At 39.6% G+C, this 12,141-nt stretch overlaps 1 protein-coding gene across 4 annotated transcripts in view; it reads right to left on the bottom strand.

Moving 5' to 3' along the window:
* LOC132129571 (utrophin-like) overlaps positions 1–12,141 on the bottom strand; it is a 150,860-nt gene that overhangs the window by 119,208 nt on the left and 19,511 nt on the right. For 3 of the 4 annotated variants that reach the window (XM_059541200.1, XM_059541199.1, XM_059541198.1), the window contains exons 12-13: positions 10,103–10,257; positions 9,521–9,698 (exon numbers count right to left, since the gene is read on the bottom strand). In XM_059541200.1, the coding sequence (XP_059397183.1) occupies positions 9,521–9,698; positions 10,103–10,257 (333 nt within the window). Of the gene's footprint in view, positions 1–5,966; positions 6,245–9,520; positions 9,699–10,102; positions 10,258–12,141 lie in introns of those variants that run through there. The other variant, XM_059541201.1, reaches the window with a different exon arrangement.

Here is a 12,141-nt window from a genome sequence, read left to right as displayed (position 1 = left end):
TGGGCTGCATGTATGTGTATGAAGAATTGTGTGACTGGTCCTTATTGATCAGAAGCAGAAAGAATTCAACACAAAGATGGAGAGATGGAGAAATTAAACAACAACAAGTGAATTCCATCAACATGTGTTCACCAGACCAGAAAGAAGAGGCAAGACATGGGGGAGAATAGGACATTAAAGATGAGGGACAAGACAAGAGGGAAGAAGAGGGGAGGACAGAGAGGGAGAAAGGAGGAGAGGACAGAGAACAGGAGAGACAAGAACATGAGGGGAGAAGAAAGGAGAAACAAGGACAGTTGACTAGACGAGAGACAAAAGATAAAAGCTGAGGGACTGCAGCAGTGATGTGAGCGTACAGGAGATACATGGGAAAATGGAGAGACTGGACGAGGAGACAAAAATAGAGGGCGACAGACCAGCAGAAGAAAGAGAAGAGACAAGGGGAAGAGGAGGACAGAAGAGACATGGGGAAATAAGAGGAAAGATGAGATGAGAGAAAAAGGGGAAAGACAGAAACAGAGGAGAACTGAGATGAGAGGAGGTGAGAGAATAGGAGGGACATGCAGAGAAACAAGCTTATGAGAACAGAGGAGAGACAAGACAAAAAATGAGAGAAAGGGGGGAGATGAGAAGAGGAGAGACAATGGGACACATGGGGGGAGCAAAGGTGAGGAAAGTGAAGAGGAACGTTAAGGACATGAGAGAGCAGAGATGAGGGGAATGAGAGGGGAAAGACAAGAGGAGAAACAAAGAGAACAAACTAGAGGAGAGACAAGATGAAGACAAGGAGAGAAGACCTGAGGAGAGAAAGGAGATGAAGACGAGGAAAATACTAGAGGACAGACAAAAGGAGGCAGGAAAAGAGTGAAAATAAGAGGAACAAGGATTTGAGAGGACATTAGAGGACATGAGAGGTGGAAACGAGAAAAGACGAGACATGGGGAAGGAAGAGGAGAAACAGAAGAGGAGGACTAGATATGAGACAAGGGGAGAGGAGAGGAGCCTTTACAACAAGCCAATTCCAAGACAACTATGTCCAAGGACAGACAATATATCACCCAGTGTCAGAATAGATTTATAAATGCGCCCAAACATCTCTTTCCTAAAATGTGGCAAATTCTGATGATCCAACTCATAAATGCAGATTAATCTTGATCTCACTCTGGCACATGGTCCAATCTACAATCACACACACACACACACACACACACACACACACACACACACACACACACACACACACACACAAATATAGCACTTCAACTCAGGATCTCAGTAATGGACATCAGTACAAATGTGCTTTAAGTGAGGGGAGGAGCAGCCGTGACTCCATATGTGTGTGTGTGCGCAAGTTTTCCTAAACATGGGACGTGCTTTATATGAAGTGCTTCAATCTCACTCATAAGCCTACAGTTTAACATGTACTAAACCATTTTTTGGGCACTGTGATAACCCTTACCATTGGTTCATCCACATAGAAGAGTATAGGGATGGGAACCGAAAACTCTTGTTCTTTGAAAAGAACCGGAACCGTGAGCAATTTTTTAAGTTTCGGTTCCGAAAACGGTTCTGGTGCAACACGTGACCAAGCGCTGTGAGCAGCCTTGCGCCGGTGTTCTGAATATATTCGGTGTTTCCCGTAAAGCAGCGGTTCTCAATTGCAGTCCTTGCGCCCCACTGCTCTGCACATTTTGAACGTTTCTCTTGGCGCTTCAGACATTTGTTCTATTCGAACAGAAGTGCCCTGCGAAGTGGACATCACAGGATATTCAGCCATGATTCCAGTTCGAAGCGAATATGTTCCAATCAAAGTGCATTGAAGTGTGCAAGACGTGAATTTAAATTGTATTGATTTACAGAGGTATATGATGTCACAGTTGTCCATGTTTAAAGACGCTGCACAGCACAAATCAGTGAATGAATGTTTCGATGTGAGGTAAACTTCAACAGATTTCCCCTGCTCAGGGAGTAGGGAGCAATGAACAATTGGAACACAGTTCATGCACAGAGTTCATTTCTAATGAGCTGATTATCTGAATCAGGTGTGTTAACAAAGAGAAACGTGCAAAATATGTGTGCGGTGTGAGGACTGGAATTGAGAACTGCTGCCGTAAAGGATGTCAAGAAACGAATAACAGACATGCCTCCCTGCCTCTTTAATTACTGAGCACATTGATTCCAATGATGCGCATCCACAGACTCGTTGCGTTGTCCCGTCTTTAATTGCCGAACACATGGTTTCCCACGACTGTATGTGCACTCGCGCCTTTGATAACTGCACATCTTTTTGTCTGACTGTAAATCTAACGGCAGCTCGCTGCACCTGTCGCCACTAAATTACATTATATTAGTCCCATATTGTCATTAATATACATACTGGCTTCAACTTGGACCAATAAGTAAATAGACTGCTGTTGTTATGTAAGTATGAGGGTTAGTTTATTTAGTGTACAGGTCATTTCAAGAGTGATAAACAAAGTGATAGAAAATATTTATTTTAATGCATTTTAAATGTTTAAAAATGTGGAAACCACTCATTGCATCACACCATCTCCTGACTGCATTATTATTTGTAAAATAGGGACTTTATGGAGAGTGTGTATACATGTTTAAGTTTAACCGTTTATATTTCATTAATTAAGGGAAATTAACAAGTGTCTCAGCCCTCAAGGGACTATTTGGCCAACAATCTTATTCCTGCTTGAAAAGCAAAACGTTATTGATAGTGTAAAAAACATCAACTTTGAAAGACATGCTGATTGATGGAATAGCATTACTCAGCATTACTTACTTCCTTCCAGCAACGCTACATTCAGTGAAGGTAAAATAGTAAAAAACATAGTTAATTTAAATGAAACCAGAAGCCGAACCAGAAAATTTCTAAAAATACCCCACCCTACTTTTGAAGATCTGTACACTGTAATATATGTTGCATTTTGACATTGCCAACCTTTAAATTAAGTTGACAGTAAGTAATAAACAGTATTGAGCATTGAGTAGTTGAGTATTGTGCATTTTTCCTTACCACTATTTCTTAATAATAGTTTAATGATTTTAATGGAACCGGAATCAGAACCGGAACCGTTAGGTGGAACCGGAACCGGAATCAGAACCGGAAAATTTCTAACAATTCCCAACCCTAGAAGAGTATACTCCCACCACAGCATAATGATTTACATCAGATCAACCATCTAAGAAAACTAGTCCCCCATAGTACAGAGTCGGACCATGCAGTGGAAAAGTGCCATTAGACTTCCATTTCAAGTATATTAGTGTAAATGTTTAGTACATTTAATCAATTAAAAATTGATTTACAATCAGTTCCTCAGCATTAAACATGAGGATATAAATAATATCAAAAGTTTATTTAGTGTCTAAAGAGAAGGAATTATGTGAAAGTTTTGCTCACAAATGGGACCTTTCTGCGGTCATGCAGCTGGATGCCACTCAGACACTGGAAGAAAATCATGAATTCAATTATAAAGGAATCATCTGGAGTCAGATGTGGAATTGCCAGACACACAGAATTGAGGCTCATTCTGAACCAGGCTAATTAATCACTCACACATATGGAAGTGGTGCAGGAGAAGAGGTCTTTGGAGGCTCGAATGATCTCCAAAAGATGGATTCGTCCCAGGAGAGAGTAATTGAGCACAGAATGACTGATGCCTTCCCAAGGGTGCAGAGCCAGCAGTGCTGGCCAGGGACGCTTAAACGATCACTGCACCGCCTCCATCTGGCCAAGGGCTGCTTGATCGAGTGAGGAGTACCTTATGTTCCTCAGGGTAAAGTTGGTGTTCGTGACGTGTGTGGGTTTCATTTGATGGATTTCACATGTGGGAATTATGAACCACTAAGTAATTTTCAGAATTTGGAGTTAATTACTGATAATAATGGATAACTGAAAAAGCACATGCAGGGCAAAGCAAAACAACAGTGTGCAATGCTGCAAAAACAGCATGGGCAGCACATCTGCAGTGGTATATACTCTGTCAAAATGTCAAATAGCTACGAGAAAGCGTTCAGAATTTTAAAAGCCACGGACAAAAAGGCTCAGTAATCTTTATTTTACATCTTTAAGAAAAACAACCGCCAGGATCTGCATGAACTAAGATAAATGCTGTAACCCACAGAAAACAAGATGCATTCTGACTGACAACCACAAAGTTTATGATCGCTCTGATACAGAATTTAATTTACATAGCAGGAAAGCCACAGAGCCGCCTCGGATACAAGATTTTTATAACCGCGCACTGTTTCTATTGGGAGTCAGAGCATGATTTTACTTTTTTTGATAAAATCCTCTCACAGAATTGGACACTTTATCTCAACTAAGATTCGTGCCTGTGTTACTGATGAAAAAACAAGTGCCACTGAGATTCATTTTGACTGAAATCATCCAACTGAAACAAAACAAATCGTGAGATATCTAAAGATTTCCAGCCTTAATTTTCCCTTGATCAAGACACTTAACTTCAGGTGAATTCAGTGAGTGTTCCTGATATAAATGTATCATATATCGCTTTAGATAACAGCATCTGCTAAATGCATTAAGTGGAGCTTAATTTAATTTCACTCCCTATTTTCCTGTTTAACTCACTGCTCCATGTTCTTTTTTTATCCTCTAGTTCTCTTGAAACTGACTGTTGAGGCTAGTTGATTTCAAGAGGTTCAAGCACGAAAACAGGATTTATTTGCTCTACTGATATAAGGAGGATGTAGTATGTGACATATTCCAACATTCACCCTTCAACACTCAGTCCCCAGTATACCCAGACCACTTACTGAAACATACAACCTGTCCAACCGGACAGACACTATGCGATGATGAACTCGGATAATTTTGTACCTGATAAGCAACAAGAGCAGCTAATCTGTACGCAAAAAGCATCTTAAATCTTTCCTGAATTGATGTAAATACATAACCTTGCGCTTTTACATAAACACACAATCAACATTTAGCAGCTGGACTAGCTCCGACTGAACGACAATGGGTTTAATTGTTTGTTCAAAAGATCAGGGAGGTTGAAAAATGTTAAATCACTAAATTGCATTTATTTATAATACAATAAACATTGAATAACATCATAAAGTTGGGAAACACATAGTTTCAGAACAATATAATAAAATACCAAAAACAAGCGCGACTGTCTTACAATAACAGTCACTCTCACTTTCACACACGACACTGCCACGTGCTGCTGTCTCTTTAATAAAAACACACACGCACACAAAGGTGATCTCACTTTTGTTTAAAAAGCTCTCCATCTCTCAACAGTGTTGTGTGTTATGCGTGTAAATCCTGAGAGGATTTCAGCTAAACACTGAATATCAGAACAGCTGTTGCTTTCTCTAATCTGTATCACACACACACACACACACACAGGATGATTGCTGACAGCAGCTAAATATAGCGTCACTCATATATGACATTACTAACAGGAATCCATTAACATAGCTTATATATATCATCAAATTAATTTCTTTTAAATGTCCTTTCCACTCTAAAGTGGGTTGGATTTCTGGTCATCTTACGACAAACAACTGGAAACTGCATCACTGTTCGCATCAAACTCTTGCAAGAGATATCACATCAAAATTAATTAAACAGTATTACATCGATGTCTTTCAAATGTTCATGTCGGTCCTTATATGGTTTGTACAAGTTATCAATATTGCCATTTGGTATAAAGAACAGTACTAAACATTACTCATCGCAAAGGTTCGATATGCAAATAAACAAGACTCTGTTAAAATACGAAATAAAAACTTCTGCAAAAATACAAGAATAAAGGATCTCACTGCAAAAGACAAATTCTATCACAAAAAAGGTAAAAAATACAAGAAGAAATCCAAGAACCTGTTTAACTAGAACTTGAAGAGATAAAGCAAACTGAGACCAACTACTGTAAACTAGCAGAGATGGGATGAAAGCACATCAGCGGGTGTGTGCACACGCCACTGACCTTGCACAGTTTCTGGTAACGCGGTGAGGATATCGCCATTCTCTGGAGCCGGTGTAAGAAGACCACCACTTTCTGCAGAGATGTCCGAAATACAGCCATCATCTTAACTCTGCCAGCACACGACTGCCAGCGTCTGAGAGCATGCATCCTCACCGCCACACACACTCACACACGCTCACATATCCCCCACCACCAGCTGAGCGAAATGTGACGAGCCCTGACAAACATGCCCCACACACACACGCACACACTCAAGCGCGTCATGAGTGAGATGGCAACGAGTGCTCGCTCCTCTCCAGCGATAAACAAGAGTCACGGAGAGAATTAACACTGCGTGACAAACAAAAAAAAGACTCTGTGAGAGAAGGAGGAGGGAAGGGCTGATACAGCAGATGGAGAGAAACTCCGGAGAGCATTCAAGAGACCCTATCAGCACAAAAAGAGCGAGAGGGTGTATAAATTCATAAAGGGAATGAGTGAGGTTGACACAGTTTACTGAAAGAGAGCACATCTCCTGTGAGACTGCGAAGTAGAGCAGCGAGACACATCAGAGAAATGAGGGAGACACGAGGAGAACAGTAATGATTCTGAGGGGAAAGCACTCGCTCTTTCACTGTGGGAAAGTGCTATTATTATCTCCTTCTGCGCTTCTGATGACCTTTGACAACAAATGTTCACAAAGCTAAAATGAAATCAATACTGACCCCATTTACTTTCTCAAAGGAATAGTTCAATCAAAAATAAAGATTCAACAGTTAAGCTGATGAATGTCATTCAAGACCTGTATGACCGACTTTCATTCCTTGAAACACAAAATGAGAAATTTTGAAGAATGCGCTGGTCGCTCTTTTCCACGTAATTTCAAGTTTAAAGTAAAAAAAAAACAAAACACTATATTAAGTACAGAAGTGATTTTCTGAAGCTAACACATAATATCTTTGACTGATAAATTAGATATTTGTATATTACTATTACATTACTTAACCAATGAAAATTTATGGTTATGTGTTGTCTAAATTACATGCACCAATTTGTCATAAAACATTGTCAAAATATTTTTTAAATGCATTTTTGGCAAGTTGGCAACTACACTAGCCGAAGGTTTTTTTTTGTTTGTTTTTTTTGAGTTGGGATCCATTTACGGAGTCAGTTGATTCAATTCACAAAACCGATCTGAATGACTGATTCATGAATCTGATCCATATCCAATGAACCAGTCGTAAAAATCAAAAGCTTGAGGGAGGGAAACATTTCAGTAAATAACAATTAAAATGTTTGGTCACATAGTGTATGAGACATACAGGCCAACATTATGGTACGTTTTTGATGCATTTGTGTCCCTTAAGCTAGAATGCACCAGTCTTCATTTATTGTAATTTTATGAAAAGGAGCAACCAGCAGTCTTCAAAATATCTTCTTTTTGTGTTCCACAGCAGAAAGTCATTCAAGTTTGGAACAAAAAAAAGAGGATGATTAAATGCAGACAGAATTGATATTTTTGAGGTGAACTATCCCTTTAAGTACGTAAACGCAGTCAGTTCTAATTTCATTTTAGGTCAACATCACAAATCTATTTTCAGCCCCTTTCTTCCAACCACCTGCCTCCATAATAGTATACAACAACCACTCTTCACCATCTAATCAATTCTGGATGGACCAAGTCCTGCTGTTTCACTCAGAAATACATCACAACACAACAACATTTCACATTCAAGAGGTTAGAAACACTACAATCTGGAGCTAAAGAAACGCTCATTGTTTCTGCGTCTCAAATCTGAGTCTGTCTCCTGATGTGAGTTTGATAAGTCTGTCTGTCTCGTCACACTAACCACTAGTGAGTCAGTGTGATTTGAGCGGGATTCAGTTGTTCAGGGACAAAGATGGATGGGCAACAAATCACTCCAAACAACAGTAAACAACAAAATGCCAACCATGAGCTCATGAGCTTATTTCTATGTATGAATGTATTTGATTGTTTGTCAAATCAAACCACAATTTGGTTTCAAATGTTTGTATTTGTCAGAAAACCACAGGACAACTTCTCTTTTTAGGCTACGGATACATCTGGAAATGCCGTTTTCGTTTTAACATGCTCTCCATCCACACTAGCATTTTCAAGCTTTTTCCAAAAGTGTCTCATATAGACTGAAACATCAGAAAACATTAAATTCGCTTTCTGCGCATACGTAAAGTCTAACAAAAAGCTCACTGCAGATGATACACACGGAACAGACATGAGAAGTTTTCATGCAGTATTTCTAACAGGATTGTTTTATTTGCGAAAAAAACATTCACACACGCGTCCAGGTCGCACACACTCACGATTGTACGATTGATCTAAAACGCAACTGCCCTCGTGTTTTGCCGCAAATAGCAATCGCAAGTAAATCTGCTTTCATTTTTGCAGGACTGTGATATGAAGAGTGTACAAAGTAACACATCTATAGCAGTAGTGTGAAAGTGCATAGCACATAACGTGCACAATACTAGTATAAACACGGATATCTATTGGTAGAATATGCGTCACATGACTAAACTTGCGTCATCGTTCTCAAAAGCCTCCGTTTTCACAATCCACTCTACAACATGGAAACATATTGACATCAGATTTATATAACCATTGTCATTACAAACTGGGGAAGATGTTTGGTGCATGTTGCTTTACAAATTATATGGACCTCAAACCCACAGCACTAGCAGAGATGGAGCATCATTACTACGTATAATGATGAACAAACAAAAGCGAACAAATGAATAAGCCAAAATATGTATGAGCAGTTTTGACCCTGTAAAGCCTTAAAATCTTGAATTGTGAGGACTCAGATGCTGAAGTGACAATCGTCAGCACACTCAATAACGGCCTTCAGGAAGGGCCTTTCATGAAGGAATTCAGCTGCTCGCTTCGGTTTCAACTAACCCTACAATCATCCTCACAGCGCCCTTCACAGGTGCAAAAATGCCATCTGTTGCCAAGCAGCATCACAATAAAAGATTATTCAATGAATTTGTGCGACTTCACATTTTACAGCCGGGACAGTCCATTTTAGTACAAGTTGACAGCTTGTGCTTTAGTGTATTTGCAGTGTGTAGGCTGCTGAATCGTAGTAGGCAGTGATAGCGTACAGTCGTAATTAGAGCGGACAGCAGATAAAGAGATCAAACTGTGATGTATGAATCTCACAGGACAAACACAGCCTCCGCAAACAACTGAAGATGTCGAGTAACAGCTGACATGATCTATACCTTGATTACACGTGTGCCGTGTTCTGGCTAATGGGGGAACTAATGAGGACTGACACAGGGATGACTGAATATCTTTAGCTCCCGTATGTCCCAGATTTGTCTAAACCTCAGACAGTACACCCATGGACCACCTGCAGTCCACACACACACCGATCATCTAATGCATTTTGCACAAAGAGAACAAAACTCCCGAGTGCTAGCTGAAAAACACAAGCTCAGATCTGGCTTTCATAATGTCTGGGTCGCAAAGTTGCCTCCGGTCCCAATGGAACATAAGTTGCACATGTAAAAACGTGAGTCTGATTTCTTACCTCAAGCTGCCCTTTGAGCTCTGTGATGTGGGCGGAGTCCTGCGAGAGCTCCTCCCTCTGGGCGGCGTCAGATAACACGTTGACCGTAGTCTCCGCCTCATGGAGCCACTTGAGCTCTCGGAGACACGCCTGGAGAGACTTCAGCTCTGAATCCAACTCAGCCTGACGGTCCGACGCCCTGATGACAACACCGCGGGAAAATCAACCACGCTGAAGAAACCCAAACAACTGCTACCAGATTACAAATGCTTATTAACATGCATATTTAATTAGTATTAGTGCATTATAGTGGTAATATTTGTGCAATCATAATGCAACATTCATGAAACATCGTTTTTATACCATTTACTATATCACTGTATTACTATGGAAATATTTATTAACATTTATTTCCTCTATCTATAAAAGAATAATCAAGGTAGTATCTACTTAAATAAGGTTTATGAAAGCATAATGAACATGCTGTTTCAGAGTGTGTGTGTGCGTATGATTAATTTCCTCTCATTTCCTTTTAGATTAGGGAAATGAACACTCCTCGGTCGGTGTGTGGATGTATGAGCGCATCCGTGTGCAGGAGCATACCTGTTATTGACGCTGTTCCACACCGTGTTGAGTTTGTCCATGACCTCTTTGACCTTGCGCGTGTCGTCAGCGGCATATTCCTGCAGAAGCTGATTGGACAGTTCATTAAAGGACGTCAGGCTCTCCTGTCCTCGACTGAGCTCCTGCAGGAACGCCTGACAGCAAAAAGAAATCAATAAATCAAGCTACCATCTAAACAGCACGACAAAAAACGGGTGGAGTCGCTAAAAAAGTCTAGATGTTGTTTAGTTCATGTGAGTCCGCAACTTTACCGCAAATGACTTCAGGGAATCAGTCCAAACAACCTTAAAACCTTTATTTCTAACCTAAGGCAAACACTAAAACATACCTTCTTGCCTAAAATATCTGCTTTGTTTAAAACATCTGAATAATATATGAATACTAAACAATAAGGTAGAGAAATTATGACTCTAGCACCCCATACAGGTGTGTTTCAGTAGTGTGTGTGTGTGTGTGTGTGTGTGTGTGTGTGTGTGTGTGTGTGTGTGTGTGTGTGTGTGTGTGTGTGTGTGTGTGTGTGTGTGTGTGTGTGTGTCGATTCAAAAGCCACATTTACACTTGTGCTATTAAGTGCACAGTGACTCAGAAATGCTCTTAAGAGGCTACAAGACTAATATGAAATCTCATTCATTCATTATTTAATGCAATGTTTAATCTGACAATCATTACTTCACTTAATGGATGAGAAGCCCTTTTGTCTTCCATATATTATTATCTGGATTATATGTAGGATTTTAAACCCTGTTAAAATTAAAGCTAAAAACACGAATATTTCATTAATATTAGTGCAGTAATAATTATAGTGGTAATACTTGTGAAAACATAAGTAAGGTTTTTGTGTCAGAATTACAATGGTCATTGGAAATATAAAAAAAGATTACAAATAAGAGATGCAGATATTTGTTACGGGGTAAATTTAAGACTTTAAGACCTTTTCTAAGACACTACATTTTAGAAACACAGACACACTTCACTCATGTTCTAATGTGAATGAATCCTCATGGTCTTGTTTACGCTGCTATTCGCACATATAAAGATAAAGCCTTGTATAACAAAGCTAAAACCACAGGTACTGAATTTACTGTGCTCTGAACTCATCAACTTATATTGCATTCATGCTGAGAAAATAAATTAAAGTTGAAAAAATGAGACGAAAAGGCCTAAAAATAAGAGAAGCTTGCTGCACTGACAGAGAAATATGGAGCTGACTGGAAGAACCAGAGATAAAGTGAAACAGAGAAAGTTTCTCTGAGAGACTGCAGACTTTTTAAAAGGAAGATATATGAACAGGTCACAGGGAACATGATAAGACTAAACAAACATACAGATAAAAAGTTTAGAGTTATTGTTGAATGATTCCTGTTCATGAATTGCTCCATCAGTGGATGCTCTGCAGTGAATGGGTGCCGTCAGAATGAGTGTCAGATGATAAGAACATCACGATAATCCACAAGTAATCCTCTCCAATCCAGTCCATCAGTTAACGTCTTGACACGAGCTGCGTGTTTATAAGAAACATTATTTAGATGTTTTAAATGTTTTTTCATTGCTTCCAGCTCATGTGGGCTCAAATGAGTCTTCTATACATAATATTACTTTCTCCAGTGAAAAGTTGTCACGTGTGAATCAGGAGAGAAATCTGCACAGCTCAAGCACCGTTTACAAGCCAAAACAGTCTGAAACAGCTCTAAACAAATATGTGGGAGGATTTTGATATGAGAAAACAACAGGCGTTGGGCTTTTTAACAGATTAAGCTTTATTATGGATTCATATTTTAGCCAGAAGCAACAGTCTGAAGTTAAACATCAAAATGATGAATTTGTTTCTTATAAACACACATTTTTTCACTTCTCCAGATGTGAATTGATGGATTGGAGTGTTGTGGATTGCTTGTGGATTATTGTAATGTTTTTATCAGCTGTTTGACTCTCATTCTGACGGCACCCATTCACTGCAGAGCATCCACTGGCGAGCAAGTGATGTAATGCTACATTTCTCCAAATCTGATGATGGAACA

This window comes from Carassius carassius, chromosome 46 (assembly GCF_963082965.1).
Source record: "Carassius carassius chromosome 46, fCarCar2.1, whole genome shotgun sequence".
NCBI lineage: Eukaryota > Metazoa > Chordata > Actinopteri > Cypriniformes > Cyprinidae > Carassius > Carassius carassius.
The sequence above is the reverse complement of the archived record's forward strand: the minus strand, read 5'-3'. Positions and strand labels throughout refer to the sequence as shown.